Consider the following 26,029-nt stretch of genomic DNA (forward strand, 5'->3'; position numbering starts at 1 on the left):
GAGATCTGATGGAATCAAAGATGAAAAGAACTTGGTTTCACATTTGACCGTGTCCTCCTCAATCCTCTCTCGATTCTCCATCTGTTCCTCATGCCAAATAGATCAGCTAGATGGTGTGCAGGGGTCAAGAGGTCAAATGCACACGCACACACACACACACACACACACATATTTGGGCTGTATGTGTGTGAACTGGTGTCCCCTGTTGAGATGTTGCTAATCACAGAGACAAATGTTATCTGAGAGCGTTCACACTGTGTACTCTGGAGACAATCTGCTCACCGGAGGGATGCAGCTGAACGTGTGTGTGTGTGTGTGTGTGTGTGTGTGTGTGTGTGTGCGCCTCCCTCTCGCATGCATGCAAACGAACGACGACAATGGCTGGGTGCACGGAGGGGCGGGGGGGGCGAAGGTGGGAGATCTACGTGGAGATGATGATGAGATGTTGAGGGGGTTATAAATACGCCGGGGTCGGAGAAGATCGGAGCATCAGTCGGAGCTGCGAGGAAAAGGAGACCGTGAAGGAAAGCAGGAGGCAACTCTGCGTGACCTGCTAGAAGCTCCGGTGCAGGTGAGATGATGCTCCTCATGTCCCGGCTGGAGGAGGAGGTGGACCTTCTCCCACCGCTGACGCCTCCTTCTTCTCGCCGCTCCTCTCAGGGATGGCGGCTGCTCTCCTGGCGCTGCTGCTGGTCCTCGGCGCCGGCGTGCCCTGCTTCTGCGTCTACAACAGCGGCGAGTGCTTCTTCAACACCAAAGGTAGGAAGAAAAGGCTTCATGGACGTGCACGTGATGTAGAGTGTGTGGTGCGCTGGACGTTCTGCTCCATCACGTACCTCTCACTGCGTCTGGAGGACCTTCACACAGCGGCCAGCGGTGATGGAGATGGATCAGTTCTGGGTCTGGATCTCCATCAGGAGTAAATGTGTGAAGGCCGACCGTTCAGCTTGACATTCTTTAAACCGTTAACATTAAATGCAAATGAAATATTTCACAATTTTTTTTTTTTTTATTTATTGGAAAGCCCAAACTTTTCATGTCTTAACAGGAAACGCAAATCTAAACTTTAGACCCGAATCACTCAATTCCACATAAAATGTGGAAAAAAATACTTTCAGAAACACTAAACATATCTAGGTTGATTTAAAACATTACTTATTATTCATTATTAAATGCTCACTATGAACTTATAAATTCAAAATATGAGAACAGGAAATTAAAATAATAATAGTGATATTATTCAGAACATATGAATGCTTGTTTTACTCATCATCAAAAAAGAGAAATGCTGTGTTTTTTATTGTTTCAGTTTTAGCCTCAGATCCGGCTGCCAGATCAAATTCGATTTTATTTTTATATTTTATACGAATAAAAGATTGTTTTATGACAGATGCTGTGGTCCGGTGCAGATTTGAACACGGGCCGCATTCGGCCCACAGGCTGGACTTTGGACATTCCTAGTTTAAGGGATCATTCAGTGGATTTTGGTTTGGATGCTACACACACTTATTTTAATGCTAACTGCTTAGCTTTGATGCTAACTGCCGGTGTATGTGTGTGTGTGTGTGTGTGTGTGTGTGTGCGTACAATACAAGCAGGATCCAAATCCTTACCTCCATCCTGGTTTTCCCATGCTCTCTGCTGCCCACATAGAGGACAAACCCTGAGGCCCCGTCTCCATGGAGACGAAGGTCTGCTTAGAACATGGAGGTGGCTTCCTGTCTGACCTTCTGGAGGACTCACTGCCCTCCTCCCCACGGCGCTCCTCCCGTCGGAGAAGGTGCTGTAAGAGGCCCGTCTGACCTCCTGATGGCTCTGCTTCCAGGGAGCTGTGAACATCTGGGCCGGGTTTATGGGATAGGAGAGAGCTGGTTGACCGGCGACTGCTACCAGTGCGTCTGCATGGAGCCCTTCGGCGTGGGTTGCTGCGACCGGTGAGCCTGCTCCGGATCTCAGGTGGGTTCTTCTCCCCTGGGATGCAGCTTCTTGACCCGCGGGTTTCTCCTGCAGGGGCTCCAGACCCGTGGACTACCCCGAGTGGTGCGAGATCATCCAGAAACCGGACTCCTGCACGAGCGTGGCGGTGATGAGGGCCAACAGGAAGCTGCCCTGCCTCTGGGGTCGAGGGCGCCTGCGACCTGCAGTGGACCAGCCCTGGAGGTCTGATAATGACCCCTTGTTCTGAGAAGACCACCCGAGGTGGATTGGAAGGCTCCTGACAGCTTCACATTAAATAAAACCCTGAGGTCTAATAACTGCTCTGTTGCCGTGCTGATTTGTATCACTTGCTGTTTTGATGGGGGGGGGGGGGGGGGGGCAACGCCGGCTGAAGAAGTTCGGTCCAGACAGGTGGTATTCATGGAGACCCATCCAGAGGAGGTCTGGACCACTCTTCAGATGATCTCCTCAAACCCAGCGTCCCCCCAGGGGGAAGCACTGCCCTTCACTGGGGAGGAACCTGGGACCAGTAGCGCTAACAGCTAACAGCTAACAGCTACATGCTAATAGCACAGCTAACTTCATGTCCTGTTCCACTGCATCCATAAATCTTCTCTCTAGTCTTCCTCTGGACCTCCTGCTATCCTTCTTTCCTCCACGAGAAGCATCTCAGTCTGGCTTCTCTTCTCTAAAAAACATGTTTTAGATGTGCACAAGCCACCATCTTCTGCTGTGTGACTCCACTCTCATCATCTGCCACTCTTTTGTTGTCTACCTGTGTACTCCTACCTCCACTCCACTTATAAGTTCCCCTGGTCCTCAGCAGAGCAGCTAAGCTAACGCTAACTAGGAGCTTTCTTGGAGATAAGGGCCTCCAGCCGGTCTAATAAATGATTGGACAGGTGTTTTTAGGAAAACTATGAAAGAGACATGAAGGTCAGACCCTTTCTTCAAATCTCAGATCCCTGGATGAAGCTCCTGCATCCTGAACTCCAGAAGAGCTGGACATCTCCAGGAAGCAAGACCAGGAAGTGGGATCCAGGTAAACACACGTCAGAGGAGGGTTCTTCTTTGCCAAAGGAGTGCCACAGGAGGGCAAGGGTGGCACCGCGTGCAGGGGGCGGAGCCTGTGTGCAGGGGGCGGGGCCTGTGTGCAGGGGGCGGAGCCTGCAGAAGCATCTGTGAGTGGACTTTGGATTCTAAACAAAAAGGACATGAGGATCAGTTCTTCCGCGTGGAAGCAAAGGCCCTGAGGGTGGAGCACACACACACACACACACACACACACACACACACACAGACACACACACACACCAGGAAAGTGCTGGGGGGGTGGTGGAGTTAAAGGAGGTGAAGATTATGATGAGGTTTAGCTCAGTGGATGAATGGGGGATTATTAACGGAGCAGATCTCCAGCTCCACAGGAGGTCTGGTTGCTCCTGGTTTCTCCTCGTTGACGGCTGCAGGTGAGCTCCTGCACTGTGTCCAGGAGGGAGATCTGGAGTTGAGGGACCGGTTGATCCGAGATCTTCACACAACAGAGAGCTTGTTCATTGCTAGGATATAGTTAAAATAAACAGGCGCTTCAGAAACAATAAGATGCAAATCCGCCTTGGACACGTGAGAGGAAACCGTACAAACAGGACAGAGTTGCACCCACAGACGTCCTCCTTGACGTGCAAGAACATGCAGGAGGACGATGTACTCCGGAAGGAGGCTGGTGTTTCTGGTTTGGATAAATAATTAACAGCGCCTCGTCACAAGATCAATAGCCAGGTGTTTTCCTTCACAATCCGAACAAGGCCCTCATTTGCACTGATTTAATTTAAAAAGTAGTGAAGCACCTGCAGAGGTCCTCAGAAGATAGTGGGCTTCTTATAAATACAGAGCCAGAGTAGAAAAGAGGCAAGAGGGGCTGTTCACGGAAGAGGAGAAATAAAACCGTTCGGTGTTTAGTGTCCTGCGGAGGAGGGTGGAGACATCATCTGCCATTTATTTGTATTTCTTATTCTCCCCCTTTTTTTTTACTGTTTATACAATTTTCTACTTTTATCATGTTTTTCTTGTAACCCTGGCACAACAATTTCCTTCGGGATAAATAAAGTTGTTCTTATTCTTATCGCTTCCTTGTCACTGAAATGAGCAGTTCCCCTCCAGGCCACTAGAGGGCGCTGCTGAGCGCCGGCCTGTAACTCACCCGCTGCTCTGGATCTACGAAGAAGAACGGGCGGACGCGGGGTTTGGACGTCAAGAGGAACCTGGAGAATCGAAACTCCCCTGAACTTTGCTCTTGCTTCTCCTGCAAGCTTTCCTGGTCGAGTGGAGGCTCCCGCCGCCGCCGCCGCCCCGCACCATGTGGATCCTGGCGCCGCTGGAACCCGCAGGTAAACCCGGTACCGGGATGACGTCATCAAAACACCGTGGAGTTTGAGAAGAAATCCGATCACAATTTATCACCTATCAATATCTTCGACTGGTGCGAATGGGGATCCGTGAAACGTGCACACACACACACACACACACATATGCAGCTTGGTGCACGTCGTCAGATAGGGATTACCTGATCATAAGATTATTATACAATCACGTGATAATCTGGTATTATGTTAGAATAACATGTTAATATGATAATCTGATATCATGTGAGAAGTTGATCATATGATTATCATAGCATTATAATCTGATAAAATGATGGTTTATGATAATTTGATATCATGATCATTTGATATGATCATGCTAATATGATTACATTACATTTAAATTATATTAATAATAATAATAATACATATGATTTGTATAGCGCTTGCAGTCATTTGGAATAACATGTTAATATGATAATCTGATATCATGTGAGAAGTTGATCATGTGATTATCATCGCATTATAATCTGATAAAATGATGGTTTATGATAATTTGATATCGTGATCATTTGATATGATCATGCTAATATGATTACATTACATTTAAATTATATTGCAGTCATTAGGCAGACGCTTTTATCCAAAGGGACTTACAAAAAGTGCATTTCAGACAAAAAGTTATAATCTGATGATAATCTGAGATTATGGCATGAAAATTGCATATTCATATCATGTTATCTGATAATCTGGTGTTATGATGATATGCTAGGCTGATAGGGTGCTAATCTGGTGTTGCTGATATGAACATCTGGATCAGATGACTATCTGCTCCATCTGGAGATAGTTCCTACCAGACGTCCATCATGGAGTGAGTTGCTGATCTTTAATGGCAGGTGAGACCCACTTCCTCCTCCCGGGCAGGGACCACGTGGTCGGGCGCAAGAACTGCGATGTCCTCCTGGCCAACGATCAGTCCATCAGCCGGGTCCACGCTCTGCTCAGCGCCACCGAGCAGGTGACAACATCCGCTCTCCTTCAGGTCCAGAGTTAGAGAAGGTCCACGGATGGATGAACTTCAGTTAGCCTCAGAAGGTTACCACCTTCTTTAGGACATGTGGCTTCATCCGGAAGCCACTGAGATACAAACCTCAAAGAGAGCTTCGGTGTTCTTATTCTTCCGACACCTTCCTGAAGTGTCTGGAGGTCCGACCACGTATCTGACCTTCAGCGTTTGGATGTTCTGGTAGAAATCAGTGTTGTTGGAGCGCCCCCTGCTGGCCAATGTCCATAACACGTCCCCTCGCTGCTCAGTGGTCAGATGTTCCTCAGACCCTCCAGCTGGGTTCTGACCTTGAGATGTGTTTTCTTTGACTGGATGATGTCCAGACCCTGAGCGTGAAGGACACCTCCAAGTACGGCACCGTCGTCAACGGCCAGCGTCTGGCAGAAGACCGGGCCGTGAGCCTGGAGCCCGGGGACCTTCTCACCTTCGGGGTGTTCCAGGCCAAATTCAGGTCAGTCGGCGGAACCGTCCCGCAAGTCAGCAGAGGCGATCTCTGCGACCTTTGACCTCTGACTTCCTTGCATCTCCAGAGTGGAGCGGCAGAATGCGGTGGTGTGTTCTTCTTGTCTGGACCAGGAGGCCAAGGCGCGGCTGTCCAGGGATCTGCAGGCCGTGGGCGGGAGGCTGGTGAACGCCTGGAGCCACGACTGCACCCACCTGGTCATGACCAGCGTCAAAGTCACCATCAAGGTCTCCAGAAGGTCCGTGGCACCATGGACACGGCCTACTCCTCCATGACCGAGTGTGTGTGTGTGTGTGTGTGTGTGTGTGTTCATCAGACCATCTCCGCTCTGCTGTGCTGCCGTCCCATCGTGAAGCCAGAGTTCTTCTCGGAGTTCAGCAGAGCCGTCCAGCAGAAGACCTCTCCACCCACAGCCCAGAGGTAGGAAGCTGTGGACCTTCGGTTCCACCTGCGGCCACGAAGTCTCCTCCTCCTCCTCGAGAAGGTCCTCTGGTGGAGGTTCTTCTCCGCTCTTGGGGTCGGGTCAGAAGGTCCACAGCGTCCTGAGCTGAAGTCCATGTCCTCTGCCGTTTCTCCAGTTTCTGCCCTGAGGTGGACGAGCCCAGTCTGGACAAGGAGGAGGTGAAGCTGGGCCAGGTTCTTCAGCGCAGGCAGCTGTTCGAAGGAACCACCTTCGTCTTCCTCAGCGCCAAACAGGTGGGCCGGCCGCCGCGTCACCTCCACAGGAAGCATCTCCATGGAGATAGAGGACCAGACAGAGGTGTTCCTCAGCAGGGATGTTCACAGTCCGGCTTGTACTCCAGCCACGAGATGGACATGAAGACCTTGTTGTCAGAGGCTTTAAAGGTCTGAAGGAACCACTTTCCATCACGACCCGAAGGAACCAGGGAGCATTTCAGGGGCCTTCAAAATGTGGAGCTCCTGGTTTTCAGAGGAACGTTTCACACCTGAAGAAGGGAAAAGTAGTGGAAGGCAGGCAGTGTCCACGTCTGCTGAGCCGTTCTTCTCTGAAGGTTCTGCCTGTGCGTTCCAGCTGAAGCGCCTGAGTGCAGCGGTGGGGTTTGGAGGCGGGCGGAGTGAGCTCCTAGAAGAGGGCCTCCTCCCCAGAGACCTGCTGGAGTCTCCTCAGAGCTGCGTGGTGGACGTGGCGTCCGGCGGCCCCGGCAACGCGCTGACCTCCTCGGCGGCGGAGTGGACCAGCTCCGTCAGAAGCATCGTTCAGAGGTCGGCAGTCCGCTCGATTTAGATGTTTGGTAGAAAGTCCAGAGGGGTTCAGAGCAGAAGGTCCACCTCCTGCGGTGACGTGGTCGTCCTGACCGGGACCTCCAGATGATCTGATCCTCCTCTGCTCTCCTGACAGACGAGGCCTCCGAGTCATCAGCGAGTCTGAAATCGGTCTTGCCGCCGTCTACGCCTCCCGTGACCAGTACTGCAACCCCTCCGCTCAGCTTCCGCGCCCAGGTGAGGGAGCCTGCATGCTGCCGCCGCCGCCACTTCCTGTGACCGCCGTCGCCACTTCCTGTTGACCTTCTGTGGGCCCCGATGCCATCTTCTAGGACTTCTAGGGGCTTCTCTATCCCAGAGCACAGCGGTCGACGAGACAGTGTTGCCGGCAGCAACGCAGAACATCACAGCATACGTTGTCAACACGGAGGAGACTCCAAGGTACGGACACACACACACACACACACACACACACACTTCAAAAAGATCACATTCATCGTCTGATCTTTCTGCCCCTCCATGTGATCCCTCTCTACCAGGTTCAACCTTCAGGAGGTTCCCGGGTTCTTCACGGTAGGAGAGACCCAGGAGACCCCGGAGACGAGGCAGAACCTGGATTCCGGTGGACCCGTCGCCGCCAGACCCTCAGCTCAGAAGATCTCCACCCAGTCCGTGGTGCCAGAAAGCGTGAGCTCGTCACTCGGCCTCTCGGAAAGCATGGAGTCCACATGCCAGAAGCTGGAGACCAGACCTAAAGGTGCAGGTCCTCGGTGCTCTAATCCACCTTCATGATGATGATCTGGTCTTCATCCAGGAGCCCGGGTGTGTCCTGCATCGGGTGAAGCTATGAATGTTCTTGAATGGAACCTTCTCCTCGGTCTCAGGTGGGATCAGTAGTCCTCTGAAGTCCCCGAGGTTCTGGCCCCAGACCAGCGGTGGCGTGAAGACCTTCCCACAAAGAGCCTCCCCGCAGAAGCACAGAAGCTCTCCTCAGATGTCCCCGCAGAAGCAGGCCACCCTGACCAGCTTCTTCCAGCCCGTCCCCAAGAAAAGGTACTGTCTTCTAAAAGTCACACGTTCACATTGGGGAGTCTGAAGACCCGGCGATGTTCACCACGCTGTTCTTCTCCCAGGCCTCTGGAGGACGAGCTCAGTGCCCAGATGTCACAACCCAAACATCTGGCAATGGACTCGGTCGGTGTGAAGGAGCCTGCAGATGTAGGTTCACGTCAAAGCAGAGGTCCTTCAGCCTCACCTGCACCTGATGGGTTCTTGGGAAGGTCAGAAGTTCCATCGGACCAGGTTCTCCGCTCCGGCTGGACGGAGCCGCAGAGCAGGAAGAGGAAGGAGATAGAGGATCTAGGGGATCTGGAGGAGCTGGAGTCCCTGATGTCTGAGGACATGGACTTCTGTGAACCAGCAGCCGGGCCCTCGGGTTCGGACCCTCCGGAGGCTCCGTCCTCCAGCAAGAGGCCTCGGCTCGGCCTCGGAGAACCCAGAGCGAAGCCCCAACCCGAGGCCCGCAGGAGCTTCAGCCCCAAACCTCAGCTGCAGGTGTCCTCCATCAGCATGGAGCAGCTCGGGCCAGAAGGTGCAGCACCATCTGCTGGAAGGACCTGCTCCCCGCCGCCCAGAGCCTGCAGGGCCCCGTCCACTGAGGTGAGGAGGGAAGGCTGACCTCCATGGAGAGGAGATCTGGGTGGAGGACAGAACTTCAGCACCAACTCCTCGGTCACACTCTCACCTTCTGACAGGTCTCAGCAGGTGCGGGCAAGCGAGGAGATCTCCCCAGATCCTTCACCATCAAACAGGAGGAGGAGGTGAGTTGTCCTCGCTCCTCCGGCAGATGATGTGAAGATCAGGACTTGAAGAGTTCTTGGCCCCTCGGGGTCTCCTGGAGAGAAGCTCAACTAGTCGTTTCTTTTCAGGAGTATAAAGTCGACGAGGACCTTCCGAAGAAGTTGGTGTTGGTGGAGTTCAGATCCCTGACTGTTGGAGCTTCACCCAGAACCAAACCCCAGTTGGCTAAAACAAACTGCTCCACCAAGAACTACAAGGCCTTCAGCAAGGTGCGGTTGAGACTCCACCCGGAAACATCTGCTGGGGTTCCTTCTCCCAGATCAAGAACCTCCAACTGATCTTCTGCCCCTGGTAGGCCTGGGTTCCTGGAAGCAGCGGCTCTGTGCACGTCGTCAGAGGAGCTGACCTGCTGGTTCACCTCCGGGGCAAGAACTCCGACCTGGACGAATGGCTGAAGGACACAGCTGAGGTACCCCATCCTTGACCCCTGACCCCTGACTTGGGGCCTTTAGGATCTGACCTTGTGGTTTCTTCCAGGAGGAGCGTCAAACCCGCCTGGAGGAGTCTCAGGGGGACGAGCTGTTCAGGTGAGAATCTGGATCTGGTGCTCCTCATGGTCTCCACCGGTCTACCGAGGCCTGGGGCAGAAGTTCCCGGCATGAACTTCTCGCCCTCTTCTCAGCAACCTCGGTCCTGGGTTGAACCCCGGGAACTGGGTTCTCCACGTGTTCTTCTTGGGTTCCCCAATGTTCTCCCTGGGTTCTTCCCATGTTCTCCTTGGGTCCCCCAATGTTCTCCCTGGGTTCTTCCCATGTTCTCCTTGTGTTCCCCAATGTTCTCCTTGGGTTTGCCAACGTTCTCCCTGGATTCTCCTCATGTTCTCCTTGGGTTCCCCAATGTCCTCCCTGGGTTCTTCCCATGTTCTCCCTGGGTTCCCCAATGTTCTCCTTGGGTTTGCCAACGTTCTCCCAGGGCTTTCCCCATGTTCTTCTTGGGCTCCCCTGTGTTCTTTCTGGGTTCTCTCCATCTTCTCCCTGGGGTCCCCAATGTTCAGAGCTGGAGGTGTGGATGAAATGGCTGGGTGTCTGTGATGGGCAGGTTAAGCCCCGCCTCCTTTCTGGGATCTTTAGATCTCCAGGTCCGGGGTCCCATCATGTCACCAGCTGACTCATAGCGGGCCGTCGTCTCCCAGGTCAGCAACGCGAACTCGGGCATTCGCCCATCACTTTGGGTTTCCACGGCAACAGGGGTGATGTAACCTAGCAAAGCTGCTCGTGGCGTGTTGTCTTTGACAAAGCAGAAGAGGCAGTCTGAGATAGTGTGTGTGTGTGTGTGTGTGTGTGTGTGTGTGTGTGTGTGTGTGTGTGTCAGGGCTGAGCTGTTTGATCACTGACTCATAGCCGGTCAGTCATGCGTGGCCAGGGAACAGACTCTGCTGCTAAGAAAACAGGCGGGTGATCTACAGTGGTGGACACCAGGAGTCCGGACAAGGTTTATGGAAGCCTGTTTGCTCTCAACTGTTCAAACAGCTTTACGGCTGTTTGTGTTTGTTCTGAATGTCTCCAAGGACACTGAAGGACCCTCCAGCGGGAATGTTAAAAGCCCATCCCAAAGTAGCCCAGAGATTCACTGGTGTGTGTGTGTGTGTGTGTGACCGCAGGTACAACCCCACCAAAGTCAGACGGAGAAGATGACCTTCTTCCCCCATGGTGTCCTCCTGGGGCAGCAGGTCAGCCTGAGAAGAGTCCCTGAAAGTTCCAGAACATTTCTAATCACCGTTTCGGACGCGATGCGTTCACGTGCCCAGCAAGTGTCTGGTGTTTTTTTTTTTTTTTTTGTTTTATTTGTCAATAATAAAAAATATGGCATACAAAACATTAAAAATTCTTCAGCTGTACAGGAGCAGCGAGTCTCTGTGGTGCTTCAGAGCAAGCGGGTTCCTGCCCGAGCAGGTGACAGGAGCTTCAGGTGTTCAGCAAACGTCCTCCCGCAGACCCAACCTGGAGACACGCCGGCGTTACCCGGTGTCCGGTTTGAGCGGCGAATATCTAAGGGCGCCATCGCCGCGCAAATCCCGGATCCAGGCAGCTCCTTGGTGTTCACAGGACCTGAGCCTGGACCATCTGAGTGAAGCCGAGAAGACTGGCCTTCAGAGGCGACCCAACTTGTTTTCTAGAGTCCTTGAGAAGGTTTTAAATGCACACATGCTTCAGACAGATGGTCTGGGAGAGGTTCCTCTCAGGCGGTCTGGAGGTCGACCCCTGTCAGATGATCGGTCTCGGAGTGGACCCTCCTCAGTATTTCAAATATCTGCTCAGTACTCCGCAGTGAAAGAAGAAGAACTGCTGAAGTGGATGTAAAATCACCGGCGACAACGTTTGGTTTTCGCTAATAAACTTATTTGTTTACAGAAACTTCCATTAGCATAAAACTACCCTGTTAGTCTAAGACGAACATAGTCAAAGTTAGACAAAGATGGAGGTGGAAAAAAACGGTCTGACTTCCAAACGCCGAGAGGGAAGGAGCGTGGATGAAGAACCACCGGCTCACAGCGAGTCTGAGGACTCCGAGGACCGTGAGCTGGACCCGAGGGTGAGGTGATACCGAGCGGCTTTGCGTGTTTCCTTGTGGTTTAGAAACTTCAGGTGATCTGGTTCACCGTGAATAGATGGGGTCACTTTGATGCTCTACTTCTTGTTTTGGTTTGTCGAAGCATCCCGTTTCAGGTTGTCTCCCCCAGAAGGATACTGACTCGGGCCGGTCGACCCCGGACAACCCCAAGGCCTTCCAGCTTCCCCAAAGGAAGCGTCGCTGTGGACCTGACCGGAGGTTCGTTTTGAAGGCTTTGGTGAGGAGCGCTGTCTTCGGACGAGCGCGGGGACCGAACGGGCCTCTTCCATCTGCATCGGCCGCTTGTTTTTCCTTCTAACTCCGAGTTGGACCTCCAGCCGACGCCCCCCCCGGTGAGGGCCGGCTGTCCCCGCGGAACATCTCCGGCTCAAAAACAACAAGGATAAAAACATCCCACCCCAGCGCGGCCTTTCAGTGACTGGAACCTCTGCCAAGTTCGCTGAAATCCAAACTTATTACGCACAGTAGAATTAGCAACAGGCATCCATGAATACATTCAGATCTGCCAGTGGAAGTATTTGCATAGAAAGCCCCTCACTGGCACCGTAACCTGGGAAATAGGTCAGATCTTTGTCATTTTTAAACTTATGTAACCTGTAGTTATGCTGCTCCATCCACCTCCTGCGGCAGGAGGAGTTATCTTAAGCTTCGGGCCGAGAAGCAGCCCGAGAAGAAGCCTCCGAGACGACACGTGGAGGATGAGATGAATGAAGTCCGCAGTTCTGAGCATCCCAGAGAACGAGAACTGTGATACGTAGTCGTTAGTAGAAGATCCAAAGACACCGCGTGAAGGAATAAATAACCCTGATAAACTGAAGGTCCCGTTCAGCCGTGAGGTTAGATAGCCAGGTAGGAAACATCGGCACACGGCAGCTTGGACCTCTTGGGACTTCAGGAGAAGTCTGATTGGTGAAAGCCGTCTGGTTTGTCTTGAAAGGAGTTTACATCCGTCATCCGATTGGCCTCTGGAGGTTGTAAGGATAGCTTTGATGAGAAGGAAAGAAAAAAAAACAAAACACTGCATTAATGGTTAAAACATTAAGAGGGAAGTTTCCCCTTCGTAACGTCCGTTGGTCAAAGGTGGAATCTGCTCCCCCGCCAACATGGCGTCCTCGCCGTCTGTCCGTGGCCCGCTCAGATGAAGCCGTTGCCTCCGTTCCCGATGAGCTTTCCTTTCTTCTTCAGTCTCTTCAGGAGGCAGGAGGCGATGCCCAAAGCGCCGCCCTTCAAAAATCGGACAAAGTTGTCTCCCACCAGCGGCCCCATGGCGAACAGCCCCGGCTCGTTGGCGCACTCGAAAGTGTACGGGTGAATGTCGATGGGGTTCTGCTTGCAGGAGATGGGCTTCGATGGATCCTGACCCAAGTACTGGCCCTGGCCCTTCAGAAAGAACAAGTTGGGGTTGGTCCCGATGAGCACCAGGGCCATGGAGATCTTGAATGCCTTCAGGGAGTTGCTCCCCTGCAGCAGACACTTCGTGTCGGACTGGAAGGACACGACGCAGTGCTCGGGGAAACTGGTGTAGTCTGGAAAGAGGCCGGCGCCGGCGGCCGTGTTAGCCGCGGCCAGCTGTGGCTTCGGGCACATCTTGGCGCAAACCGACGAGGCGATGCCGGCTGTCTGGGGCCGGTTGGCAGCGGTAGCGGGTGCCATGCTGGTGTACGTCTGGGAGCACATCATGTTGAAGACTTTGTGGTACTCTGGGTAGAGTGTCTTGGGCAACTGCTTGAAGATGAGGTCCGAGTCGTCCACCCTCTTCCGAAAGACGTGAAGCACTCGGACGTTACTATTGCGGGCGCACAGGACCGCATCCGCGGCGCTCAGCCCGGCGCCTACGATCAGCACGGGATCGGAGTTCGCGTCGACTTTCCTCTGGCTGATGGCCAGGCCCAGGTCGGAGATGCTGTGGAACACGAAAGGTAGGTCCTCCCCTTCCACGGCGAGACGAACGGGTGAATCCGACGCCCCGGTGGCCAGAACGACGTTCTCGGCGAACAGGGAGAAAGGGACGTGGGTGTCGTCCTGCACCTGCTGGTACCCCCGGACCTCCCAGAGAGCCCCGCCTCCTCCGCCTTTCACACCATCAACCCCGTTTACCTCGAGGCCCTCGTTCCCCCCGTTATGCACCCTTCCGTCTCCCGGGCCGGTGTGCCCGTTTTCAAGGCCCTCCCCCTCGGGCTCCCGGCACAGTTTCTGGATGGAGGTCACGTAGGTGTTGTCAACAAAATTCTTCTGGAGACCCTTTAGCTTTACGTAATTGCGGTAGTACGAGGAGATCTCCTCCGGAGTGGCTCTGTCACTGGTTACGTCCCTGGAGAGAAGAAGAAGAAGGAGAAGGTGTCCTTGTGGCCGAAATGCCTGTGGGCAGAGGCCTCGCCGTTAAGGTCATCGCCTCTCTGTACCTTCGTTTTCCATTGGTCAGGTCTCTGTAGTTGACCCCTGGAAGCTCCATCCAGATGCCCAGACTAATAGTCAGCATGGACCCCTCCATTGCCTGGGGACAAAGAGGAAGGGCGAGAAAAAAGGGATGAGGTGATTGAATGTCCAAAAAAGAAAACGGAGTATCGAGCAGACCTTGGGGATGAAGGAAACCTACATGCCAGGCGCCTCCTGGTGTTGCCCTCCCCAGGACAAGATGGGGGACGTGTTGCTGTTTGTCCCTCCTCCACTGGAGGACGGGGGGAAACTCGTAGCCAAAGTCAGCGTTGGGGTGCAGGAGCGTGTCAAAGAGCACCGCCACCGGGTTCCTGGACCTGCCCTCCAGACCTTCACTCAGGTACTCCAGATCCTGCAATAAAGAAGACAAACGCTAACTCACCCGAGCGTGCGGACGTGGAGATCCACACGTGCACCGCTGGCGCTCGGCTCGTGCACCTGCTCCGTGATGGGGAGGTGCTTGGTCTCTTGCAGTTTCCTGAACAGCACTGGGTTTGGGTGGACCGTCCCCGCGTCCAAGTAGGGCTTGTATCCACTCAGCAGGTAGGAGAGACAGATGCCTGATGGCCCGTTGCCTGAAAAGAGTTTGCGCGGGGTGAAGGAAGAGAGACGGGACGTCGGCAGCGCGAAGCGTCGCTCGGTGAGTGCGCGGTTTACCTATGATCACCACGGGAAGCGTGGGAGGGTGCTCTTGTGGGCGAGTGGTCTCTTCCAGAAGAGGCATGGCAGCAGCCTGGGCCGGTGCCGGCACTGCGGAGGAACAGAGGAACCGCCGTTTGAAGAAAGTTCCGGATCTTTCCGCGACGTACCGTTGGACATTCAGCCGGCAGCCTCCTTTTGTCCCCCGCGTCCCTCGCCGCTCGCACTTTTCTGGGACCGACGGTCCGAACAGGCTCAAACCGGATCGCTGTCTTTGTGTCGGCGTGCCAATGTTGTTGTTGTCTCGTGCTAGCTTAGTTCCTGTCTGCGGTCAAAGTCATCAGCTGACCCCCAAACACACCCGTCGGTGGGGCGGGGGTCGGCTGGGAGGGGGGGGGGAGGGGGGCGACCCCAAATCTACATGTAAACACCCCGCCAGAACATAACATGGCCCCCCGGCCCGTGCACTTGCCGTCCCGCCAACATGGCCACACCCCCATCCTGTCAACCGCCGCTCACAAAGGGGCGGCTAATCACAATTATATGGGCCCGGGTCTGTTGTGGAACGCTGCCGGCGAGCGTGTGTGGTGTGTGTCCATGTGTGTGTGTGTGTGTGTGTGTGTGTGGGTGTGTTATGCGACAGTGCCATTGTGTGCCCGCCGGGCAGCAAATCCCCCTGATCACTCCTCCGAGTGGACCCTAATCCCACCCGGCCTGTTTATGTCTTTGCCGCCCCTTTCAGCCGCAGCAGGGCGAGAATGTGGTCCTGGCGCTCTGACAGGACGGGCCATCCCAGCGCCGCCGCCTATACACACACACACACAGACACACACACACACACACAGGCTGGGGTCCGGCCAAAGTGGCGCCCTCCATCCGGACCAAAACACTGCCCACTTGCCCCACTTTCATACAAACCAAAACACAGCTCACGCTGCTTTTGTCTGCCTCACTCTCCTTAGAATCACCCCTGTCTGCCTGCTGCCATTGGTCAGCCACAACACACACACACACACACACACACACACACACACACTGTCTGACCCATGTCTGCTCAGCTTGTTTTCAACAGTGAAGGCGCAGGGGCTGATGGGTCTGCACCAACCACAACACTGGACCAGAGGTCTCAGATGTCCTCACCCTGAAGGGTGGTGAGAACCTTATTCTGGTCCTGAAGGGTGCTGACTCTACTTCCTGCCCAAGCGTGAATAGCACAAGGAGAACCTGGTGGTTCCACTGGTTCTACCAGGTAGAGCCTCCTCTCCGGACGTGAATCTGCCAGGAGGTCCCACAGGGCTGCTGGAGGACCGGTTCAGGTGAAGAACTCCTGGGCAGGTTCACAGAAGACGGCCGGCCACAGAGCAGACCGTAAGGTCCATGTCGATTTGAGAAAGTTCACGCCGAAAAGGGAAGGAGATGAAAGAGGCCGAAGGTGGGCGAGGAGGAGGAGGGAGGTTCATTTGTTTTCTCTGCTTGGTGTGTCCACCTGAGGAGCAGGTGTGATGAGTGTGTGTGTGAAGGCCTCACACCCTCACAGGTGGAGGAGGAGGAGGAGGTTAGGACACCAAACATCAGCACTTGGTCTATTCTTATCCGATGAAATTCGGGACACTGACTGCACCTGCGGGTGGGATTCAGCCTCCGTCACTGATCATTATGGGATGGAGGTCTGGATGTAGGTCTGGTACCCGCTGTGGAAGCTCCTCTACCTCTTTCAGATCAGCCTCCAACCTCCAGCTGTGGTTCTTAAAACCTTACAACCAAAAATCTGCATCCTCCTTCCAAAACCCCGCATCCTACAATCCGCATCCTCCATCCTGCATCCCGCTGCCGCACGTCAGCATCATCGCGTAATCACGGTCAAAGACTCGGGACCGTCCCGCCGCGGAAGGTACCGGGCACCGAGCACCGAGCACCGGGAACCGGGCACCGGAAGGGGGGGGGGGGGTCTTACCGCGGTAGTCGTCGGTCCTGCGCCTCCCGGCCGCGTCCTGCAATCACGACACAAAGCGGCGCGTAGAAGCGTATAAATAGGCGGACGCCGGGGGGGAGGATCCACGCACCGGCCGGCTACGCGCACGGGAAACCGGGGGAAAAAAGGAAACAAGCCTCTGTCGTCATCATACACTCACATCCGAAGTGTGTGTGTGTGTGTGTGTGGGTGGGTGGGTAAGTGTGTGAGGGGGGTGGCGGTGCTGCCCCCGGCCGATTCAGGCCGGACCGGACGGGAACTGACGTTTGGAGGCTTGGCTGCAAGTGCGTGTGTGTCTTACACACACACACACACACACACACACACACACACACACACATTGCGAGCCGGTATTGCGCGCGCCATCTGTTTCTCCGCACCGGCAGGCGGGAGCGCGCCCACGCGGAGAGCTGCAGTGTGTCGGTGCTGCGTGGCGTCCGTGAACCCCCCGCAGACCAAACCTGCGGGGTCTCTGCGGGAATGTTTGTTTCGTTTCCAAAGGACAGCCCGTGTCCTGCACAGGGACATTTCAAACATCACCGATTTCTCTATTTCCACCTGGAGCAACCACTAATTTTTAGATCTTTTATTTTTATGTGTTAAATTTATCTTTTTTTTTTTCTACGTTCTTGGAATAATTCTGAGATTAAACGGATTGCAAAAGAACCAGGTCTTTGAAAGCAGCATTGACGATGCGTTCGTGTGTTTCCAGGATTTGTGGGAGAGACGAGGATTTGTTGACATTCTTAGCAAACGGGCGTCATGTTTACGGCATCATGAACGTTATAATAACTGCTAGTTTTAACGAGTAAATTATCTAAAAAATGCACACACACACACCTAAAAGGCGCGACTAAGTCCGTTTTTATAAGTGACGAGGAATCTATGTCTTATTTAGGGGGAATATCCGCAAATACTCTAATTTCCAATATTTCTTCTTGCTCTTGAACGCAACAGTCCAGCCCAGCTAGCGAGCTAGCGACGGACCGCTACCACCAGCAGCGGTCACGTGTTGTAGTCAGAATGTAAACACTGCGACAGTGGGTCCAACAAACCATGTACAAATGTCCACCTCCGGTTTAATTAAACCTTTTAACACATATTCGAACACACAGTCACCCAGGCCTCTTAAAATCGTTTTTCGGTTCCGTAGTCCGTTAGCTCGCTAACAGTAAATCACACTCTGCGCCCGTTTGGTCACGTGGGTTCGTCACCGGTAGTAGCGGTCCCGTGGAGCTCACGCCGGCTAGCCGTTAGCATGAACGGGACGTGACTGAAAACGTCACCGAGGATGGTTCATCTGAGCAGAATTTGCCTCCGAAAAGTAAGTCTGATCGCGGGATTTAATTGCATTCACCGTGTCTTAAAAGCAGTACTTTTAATTCACTCGAAATAGCGACATTGGTTACCTAGCTAACATTTAGCTCCGTATGTCCTCTTGATAGCGCAGCCTCTTGTCTCAGTGGACCTCTGTGACCAGGGTTGACGCTCTATTTTATCAAAAATGAGAAAAAAAATCTGAGTTTAAAAGGAGTGCTGGCTAGTGAAGGGAAACGCAGGGTCAGAGCCTCGTTGCAGTATTTCCCTCATTGTGCCCTGCTACTGCACCTAGCGAAGTCTCCTAAGTTAATTCATTCGTCTTTTTGTGTTAAACTAATAAAACACGACTGTTTCAGGACAAAATCTGGAATCAGTGGGAAAAATAGGGGGATAAAAGTTCTCCAGGTCTTCTGTTAGATTACAAGGATATGGTCAATAACAAGAAAAACAAAAAAAAAAGCCAGCATTAAATAAGACCAAACGGCTATAATTGAGGTCACCTCCGTCTGACGTCACTTCCTGCGTGCAGTATGGCAGCTTTGTGGACAACCTGCGCTTGTACGTGCGCGGCGGCAGCGGCGGGATGGGGCTCCCCCGACTGGGCGGGCACGGAGGGGACGGCGGGGACGTCTGGGTGGTGGCCGCCAAGAACATGACCTTGAAGAGGCTGAAGGACAAGCATCCCAACAAACGGTTCGCGGGCGGACCGGGAGCAAACAGCAGGTCAGGCCTCGCCGTCGGCCGCGTCGGCGCGCCGTCCCCGGTTTGTGACGCGGATCCCGTTCGTCCCCCAGTGTGCGCTCGCTGAAAGGAGAGCGGGGCAAAGACCAGGAGGTCCTGGCTCCCGTCGGAGTGACCGTCACCACCGACGATAACAGGGTTTTAGGTGAGTTCCACATCTCAGCCTGCATGATGTTTCCTGATAAAGCTCTTCGTCAGGACGGATCGCCTCCACCTCATTACGGCGCCAGGCGTCTTCTCAGACCTCCTCGCTGACTTGCCGTGTATCTTGTGGCCTCAAGGGAACCTGGATGCGGAGGGCGATCGTCTGCTGGTGGCCAGAGGAGGCCGCGGAGGGTCCGTCTTCTCCGCCTTCCTGCCCGGGAAGGGCCAGGTGAAGCAGATCAGGCTGGACCTGAAGCTGATCGCCGACCTGGGCCTGGTGGGGTGAGGGCCGTCCGCCGGAGCCGCCGCTGTGTTTCAGCAAGGAGTCGGACAGTAAACGCCCGACGTCGTGTCCCCCGCCAGGTTCCCCAACGCCGGGAAGTCGTCCCTCCTGACCGCCATGTCCAACGCAACCCCTCAGATCGCCAGCTACGCCTGTAAGTACTTGTGAAGGACACGCCGTCCACAAAAAGCTCCAGAGAGAATAGCTGAGATGTTTCAAAGTCCCTGTGCTTCGACAGTCACCACGCTGAAGCCGGAGATCGGGACGCTGATGTACGAAGACCACAAGCAGGTACGGTCGTGGAGTCCTTGCTTCATTGTCGCGTCTTCGAGCAGCCCCCTCCCATCCGCGGGTGTTTCTCCTCCGTAGATCTCCGTGGCCGACCTCCCGGGCCTGATCGAGGGCGCGCATCTCAACAAAGGCATGGGACACAAGTTCCTGAAGCACGTGGAGAGGACCCGGCAGCTGCTGTTTGTGGTGCGTGGCTCACCAGGACACTGGGATGGAGCTTTTGAATTAGAAATCAATTCCCGGGGGGGAATTTAGCTTGAATGAATAACCTGTGAGGCTCTGCGCGCAGTTCCGGCTGTGGCCACTAGGGGGCGCCGTTGAGCCGCGAGCCGGCGTCAAGGTGAGTCCAGGTGTGTTGGAAGACCCGCGAATGGTGACAGGTGTCACTTTTGGATCCGCAGGTGGACGTCACCGGCTTTCAGCTGGCAAGTAAAACGCCGTTCAGATCCGCCTTCGAGGCCGTGCAGCTTCTCACTAAGGTGAGATCAGTGATTCTTCTGGATCAGGTACCCGAGAGAGCGTGATCACCATCGTCCTCCTGGGTTCTGCTCCGTTTGTGTCCTTTCTGTCACCGATCACCGGTCAATCATCATTTACATGTTGATCTCTTCAGTAAATTGATTGTTTAGAAACAACCTCCTCGTCGAAAATCTTTGTAGTTACAGTTAACAGTTAAGACAATTTATATTTCATTGTATTTCTTATTCTTCCTCCTTTCTACTATTATCTATTACTGTTATGTTTTTACTTGAAACTCTGGCACAACAATTTCCTTTGGGATAAATAAAGTTGTTCTCACCTCTCATCTCCCAGAAGTAGCTAAAATCCTCGTGAATGTTTATTTCTCCGAGTGCCGTCTTCTGACGTGTTCGTCCTCGTCCAGGAGTTGGAGTTGTACCAGGAGGAGCTGCTGACCAAAGGCGCCTTGCTGGTGGTGAATAAGATGGACCTTCCCGGTGCCGAGGAGAAGCTGGCCCGGCTGCAGGAGCAGCTGCAGAACCCAGAAGGTAAAGACCAAGACAGGAGGACCCTCCCGTCCGGAATCACCCTATCGGAGGGTTCGGCCGGCTCATGAACGCTGAACTACAAACAAGATGGCGGACGGCGTTCAACCCTTTCATGCGTGTTTTCAAATCTTTGACAGATCATTCCTACAGTCGCACTTCTTTCTTTTCATCACCGCTGATCTCTGAGGGCGTTTAGGTCACATAAGGGCATTAATTTTAATTCCTCTTCCTTCAGCCGAAGGGAATATTCAAATGTTTGTACTTTTTAAGACCTTAAAACACTTGATAGCCTTAACTTTGTCACTTTATATTGTATTTCTTATTCTCCTTCCTTCCTACTATTATCTATTATTGTCATGTTTTCGGGATAAATGTGTTCGGGATAAATAAAGTTGTTCTTATCTTATCTTAAAAGTTAGCTTTTCTTTTAGGGTGATTAAAATTCTAAATAATTAAAAAAAACAGCGTCCACCCTCACATGCTCACACTGTTTTCGCGTCTCGATCCTGCAGAGTTCTCCAACACGTTGCCCGCCGACATGATGCCGAAGAAGCCCTTGACCTTCAGGCAGGTGGTTCCCGTCTCGGCCGCCACGGGTCTCGGCATCAGCCGGCTGAAGAGCCGCATCCGCCGCTCCCTGGACCAGGACGCCGCCGCCGAGGACGCCGCCGTCTGCCGGGAGCGGCTGCAGCTGCTGAGGCGCCGCGTTCATGGCGCTCCAGGATCACAAGGACAATGAATGGCAAAGGGACGAGTCGGAGGACACACACACACACACACACACACATATACATATACACGCTTTACCGTGCTCTTGGGAGCTCCTGCTCGTCCGCTCTGTAGGAATGAAATAAAGTCAACCGGTTTATAACTTGTTGCTGCGCTTGCTTTTGTTCACACTGTCCTGGAAAATATTTTCCAATCTGTTAAAAAAAACAAAAAAAAACACGCTTATAAATATAGAAAAAAAAAAAGCAAATGTAATATTTAGAATTAAGAATGAAGACATTAAATAATATTTTTTTAAAAAACAATCCCGGATCAAATGTTCTGCCTGAGAAGAAAAACGACCTCGAAGAAATAATTAATTGGCAGATAAAGATTAAAATGTCCAGCATTTAATGAGCGACGCTTCACCAATCCAGGATTCAGCAGCGGAACACGGAAAGATCTCCGAAGAAGAGCATCCGTCTTCTTCCTCAGCCTCCAAATCTGTGTTGGAAAGTTCTAGAAAATGACCAGCGGGGTGACGAGCGTGTTGATGAAAGTTTTATTTTATATTAAATGTTTTACAATACTGAACGATGGGGTCATGGGGGGCATCATCAGTCTTTACAGCTCTCGGGAGAGAAGATTCAAACGAAAGAAACTGCGGGGTTTGATTGAAGGTGTGTGTGTGTGTGTGTGTGTGTGTGTGTGTGTGTGTGTGTGTGTGTGTGTGTGTGTGTGTGTGTGTGTGTGCTGGAGGTCCCCGGGGTCTCGAGCCGGTGTGTGAGACGAAGAGCTGGCTGGAGGTGGCAGCAGGTGGTTGCTGCTTCCAGTTCGCCCGTACATTCAAGTCTACGGCCGGACGAGAAGCTCCGCCCACCAAGGGCTGGGGACCTCCTGGAGGACAGACACCTCCTGGAGTTGTAGAGCTTCTGGTGGATGAAGACCTCCATGAACTGTAGACCTCTTGGGAGATAGAGACCTCCAGGTGGACAAAGACCTCCTAGTGCACGGAGACCTCCAGGAAATGGAGACCCCGGTGGATGGAGACCTCAAGGACGTGTAAATTTCCTTGAGGATGGAGACCTCCAGGTGGCCAAAGACCTCCAGGAAATGTAGACCTCCTGGTGGATGGAGACCTCCAGGTGTATAAAGACCTCCAGGAGGATGGAGAACTCCAGGTGGACAAAGACCTCCAGGAAATGGAGACCTGCTGGGGGCTAGAGACCTTCAGGAACTGTAGACCTCCTGTTGGATGGAGACCTCCAGGTAGACAAAGATCTCCGGGAGGATGGAGACCTCCTGGTGTATGGAGACCCCCGGATGGACAAAGACCATGTAGACCTCAAGGAAATGTAGACCTCCTGGTGGATGGAGAACTCCAGGTGGACATAGTACTCCGGGAAATGGAGGTCTGCTGGGGGGCTGGAGACCTTCAGGAATTGTAGACCTCCTGGTGTATGGAGACTCCCAGGTGGACAAAGACCTCCAGGAAATGGAGACCTGCTGGGGGATGGAGACCTCCACGAGGATGGAGATCTCCACATGGACAAAGACCTCCAGGAAATGCAGATCTCCTGGTGGTTGGAGACCTCCAGGTGTACAAAGACTTCCTATTGCATGGAGACCTCCAGGAAATGTAGACCTGCTTGAGGATGGACACCTTCAGGAACTGTAGACCTTCTGGAGGATGGAGACCTCCAGATGAAGACCCGGCGGGATCTGATTGCCATTTCTTTCCAACAGAGCCGTCCGGGAAGGTGTTTGTTTCTTCGTTTCCTTTTTTTATCGTGTTTTTTTGATTTATTTATGAAATCCACAGCGAAGGACGGCGGCCGCAGGCTCCCGAGGGACGGACGGGTTCGCCGACTGAACGCAACCAACCATCTTGAATCATCTCGTACGCAAGGATTACAAGAGAGCACTTCATTACTGCTTGATGCTGCTGTACATGATGTAATACTGCGAGGGTAAAAAGTTACTTAGTAAAAATATACGAGTAGCAATGAATCCAATATGGCGGCCGTACTTCCTATAAGCCTAATGCATTCACATGAATCAAAAATCAACAGCTGAGCCAAAGAAGGGGAAGATGGAGAACCTCCAGACGACGGTTCCAACCAGGCTGGATGAGGAGCTCCTACTGTACAAAGGAATGCTTGTGTGTGTGTGTGTGTGTGTGGGGGGGGGTATGGTTGGATTCGGTTCCCAAAAAAATAAGCCACCTTAAAATAGACTTCATTTAAAGCACAAGCTCAATATCCAGAACCTCAGGGCCATAGCCACCAGGACCTTCAGGCAGCAGGACCATCAGGACCATCAGGACCGCCAGGAATCAGAACCATTAGTACCTTCAGGCAACAGGACCTTCAGGCAACAGGACCATCAGGACCATTAGCACTTTCAGGCAACAGGACCATCAGGACCATCAGGTAGCAGGACCTTCGGAACATTAGGACCTTCAGGCCCCTGGTCCTTCAGGTAACAGGACCTTCAGAACTGCCAAGCACCAGGACCATCAGGCCCCAGGACCTTCAGTACCTTCTGGCCCGAGGACCATCGGTACCTTCAGGACCTTCTGGCCCCAGGACCATCGGTGCCTTCCGGAAGCGGGACAGTTGGTACCTTCAGGGAGCAGGACCATCAGTCCCTTCTGGCCCCAGGGCCATCGGTACCTTCTGGCACCGGGACCATCAGTGCTTTCTGGCCCCAGGACCGTCAGTACCTTCCGGCAGCAGGACCATCAGGACCTCCAGGCCCCAAGACCATCAGTACCTACAGGCAGCAGAACCATCAGGCCCCAGGACCATCAGGCATCAGGACCTTTGGGCATCAAGACCTTCGGGCATCAGGACCTTCGGGCATCAGGACCTTCAGGCAGCAGGTCCGCCGGGCGCTGAGGGTAAACATTCCTTATCAATGACATGCTTGTTTCCCGCGGCGGGTCGAACCCCGCAGCCCATCAGGAGAGGGTCGGCTGAAGCTGTCATGCTGTTGGTCTTCACAGGCTGGAACATCAAGCTCTGTACAGCGAGCGTTAGCATCTACAAGGCTGAATGTCTCAGACGTCACAGGTGAGTTCAGAGCAAACCCCCGCCCAGACCCTCGGGAGGTCGGGTCCCGCCGACGGGGGAACTTTCCGGGTTCCAGGCGAGGAACCTGCGCTCCTCCAGGGCAAAACGGCACCTCCGTTCACGACCTTCTCGTTCCAGACCGTCTTCTGGGGTTCTGGGAGGAGGAGGAGGCAGGAACTCCCCCCCCCACCGCCTCCGATGAGATGTTTGAATCTTCACGTCCCCACCTGGAGAGGCTGCTCCTCGGAGGGCGTAGCTAACGGCGCAACCGGGGCGGTCAAAAGCCTGCCGTCACCATGGCGACGCATAAGAACCCGCGCTAGCGCCCCCTGCTGGACGCGCAGGGACACTACAGTTTTCACAAAGTCTGGTCGTGAGCACGAAACATTCAGTAAAAAAAATTAAAATTAAAAAACAAAATCAGCGCCTTTACCGGAGGAGGGGTGGAGGGGGTCACCTTCACCTCCGGCTGCGGACGGCTGAACAAGCGCCCCGTTTTTTTTTTTTTGTTTGTTTGTTTGTTTGTTTGTTTTTTTTGCATTACATATGTACACACCCGGAGAGTCAGCTGAGGAGGGGGTCGATTTGCAGGGGGCGGGTTTTTGGGGGTTTCGGGGGTTCAAGGGGTTCGGGGGGGGGGGGGGGGACCCCCTCCTTTCCACGCATGCTTCATCCACGGTTTAGAAGGCGGCTGCTGCGAAACACAGTCATGCAAGGATGTCAGGCTGAGATTGACTTGACACCACCGCCCTTCACCCCCTGGCAGGACACCTCGGACAAGGGACGGGGCGAGCTGCAAGGGTGTGTGTGTGTGTGTGTGTGTGTGTGTGTGTGTGTGTGTGTGTGTGTGTGTGTGTGTGTGTGGCTCAAAGGGGGGTAAAGGTGGAGGTATGCAGGGGCAAAATGGGGGAAGCGGGGTAAAGGGTCCAAGACTCTTGGTGTGACCTGCTCGGACCAGTCGGAGCTCCAGCAGGTGAGGAGCAGCTTCCTCCGTCTGGCTGTCAGACTCACCCTCTCACCCTCTCACCCTTTCACTCATTCACTCTCTCTTTCGCTCTGTCACTCCCCCGGCGGGGTGGGGGGGGGCCCTCTCTTCCTCATGTTTTCAGAGTCAGGTTTGTTGCATTCGTGTTTTCCGCTAGAAAAGGAGACGGATGAACGTCCAGAAGGTCTCTGGAGAGCGTCTATATCGAGGTCTCCCACAGCTGGAGAGGAGGAGAAGAAGACTTTCATTTACTCTTTCGTGGTTCTTCCTCTGCTCAGAGGATCAGAACACAACTACCATCTCTATCTTTGCGAAGGGCAGAAGAAGAGGCTAAGCGGTTAGCTTATCGCTAACTGACCTCAACTATACATTTATCTTTCTATGGAATCACAATGAAGGGTCTCTGCGCCACCAAACTGCACAGTTTTCATCATTACCATTATTAATATTATTATCATGAGTATTATTATCAGTGATATTGACATAGTTATTATTATCATAATCATAATACCTGTTCTTATTAGTGATCTTGATAGTTATTATTATTATCATCATCATTCCTGATATAAGTGTTATTGATAGAGTTACTATCATCATCATTATTGTTATTGATATCATTATTGTTATCATTAGTGACACTGATAGTTATTGTTATTATTTATATAATATAATCATATCATAATTACTGTTATCATCGTCATTAGTGTTATTGATATTGTTATTATTCGTGACATTGACAATTATTATCATTACATTATACATTCATATCATAATCAAAATTTCAATTACAAAATTATTGGCCTTACTGATATAGTTACTTTCACCATCATCATCACTGGGGTTATTATTAGTTACTGTCATTAGTTTTATTATATTATTATTATTATCATTATTATTAGTTATATTGATATAATTATTATTATTATTATGATGATTATTATCATAGTAGT

General features: G+C 52.8%; 5 protein-coding genes across 8 annotated transcripts in view; 3 read left to right on the forward strand and 2 right to left on the reverse strand.

Annotated features, from left to right (window-relative positions):
- The first annotated feature begins 457 nt into the window (after positions 1-457).
- On the forward strand, positions 458-2,234 carry LOC147229694 (prostate-associated microseminoprotein-like). The gene is made up of 4 exons (XM_086155960.1): positions 458-571; positions 661-759; positions 1,826-1,934; positions 2,011-2,234. Exons 2-4 carry the CDS (start codon positions 663-665, stop codon positions 2,183-2,185), a joined length of 381 nt encoding a protein of 126 aa, XP_086012086.1. The 5' UTR covers positions 458-571; positions 661-662; the 3' UTR covers positions 2,186-2,234.
- A 1,919-nt stretch (positions 2,235-4,153) lies between these two features.
- Positions 4,154-10,745, forward strand: nbn (nibrin). The gene is made up of 17 exons (XM_086155288.1): positions 4,154-4,322; positions 5,192-5,313; positions 5,685-5,812; positions 5,892-6,051; positions 6,141-6,244; positions 6,403-6,520; positions 6,858-7,048; positions 7,185-7,285; positions 7,381-7,489; positions 7,588-7,805; positions 7,933-8,101; positions 8,182-8,707; positions 8,803-8,868; positions 8,977-9,117; positions 9,204-9,317; positions 9,386-9,435; positions 10,509-10,745. The coding sequence occupies exons 1-17, from the start codon at positions 4,292-4,294 to the stop codon at positions 10,540-10,542; spliced, it is 2,382 nt and encodes a 793-aa protein (XP_086011414.1). The 5' UTR covers positions 4,154-4,291; the 3' UTR covers positions 10,543-10,745.
- On the reverse strand, positions 10,701-16,622 carry osgin2 (oxidative stress induced growth inhibitor family member 2). The gene is made up of 6 exons (XM_086155289.1): positions 16,509-16,622; positions 14,573-14,665; positions 14,354-14,490; positions 14,076-14,267; positions 13,882-13,973; positions 10,701-13,790 (listed from the first exon to the last, which is right to left on the reverse strand). Exons 2-6 carry the CDS (start codon positions 14,637-14,639, stop codon positions 12,614-12,616), a joined length of 1,665 nt encoding a protein of 554 aa, XP_086011415.1. The 5' UTR covers positions 14,640-14,665; positions 16,509-16,622; the 3' UTR covers positions 10,701-12,613.
- A 1,084-nt stretch (positions 16,623-17,706) lies between these two features.
- gtpbp10 (GTP-binding protein 10 (putative)) lies at positions 17,707-21,183 on the forward strand. The gene is made up of 10 exons (XM_086155297.1): positions 17,707-17,850; positions 18,376-18,569; positions 18,641-18,732; positions 18,869-19,013; positions 19,095-19,168; positions 19,253-19,305; positions 19,384-19,491; positions 19,707-19,784; positions 20,189-20,312; positions 20,825-21,183. Exons 1-10 carry the CDS (start codon positions 17,818-17,820, stop codon positions 21,049-21,051), a joined length of 1,128 nt encoding a protein of 375 aa, XP_086011423.1. The 5' UTR covers positions 17,707-17,817; the 3' UTR covers positions 21,052-21,183.
- Positions 21,184-21,568: 385 nt separating this feature from the next.
- Positions 21,569-26,029, reverse strand: part of adam22 (ADAM metallopeptidase domain 22) — a 40,454-nt gene continuing 35,993 nt past the window's right edge. For all 4 annotated transcript variants that reach the window (XM_086155293.1, XM_086155292.1, XM_086155291.1 and 1 more), the window contains one exon: positions 21,569-25,299. In XM_086155293.1, the coding sequence (XP_086011419.1) occupies positions 25,279-25,299 (21 nt within the window). In that variant the 3' untranslated portion in view covers positions 21,569-25,278. The remainder of the gene's footprint in view (positions 25,300-26,029) is intronic.

This window comes from Fistularia commersonii, chromosome 11, assembly GCF_037954325.1.
Source record: "Fistularia commersonii isolate RoL2024-O1a breed Wild chromosome 11, RoL_Fcom_v1.0, whole genome shotgun sequence".
NCBI classification, from domain to species: Eukaryota; Metazoa; Chordata; class Actinopteri; order Syngnathiformes; family Fistulariidae; genus Fistularia; species Fistularia commersonii.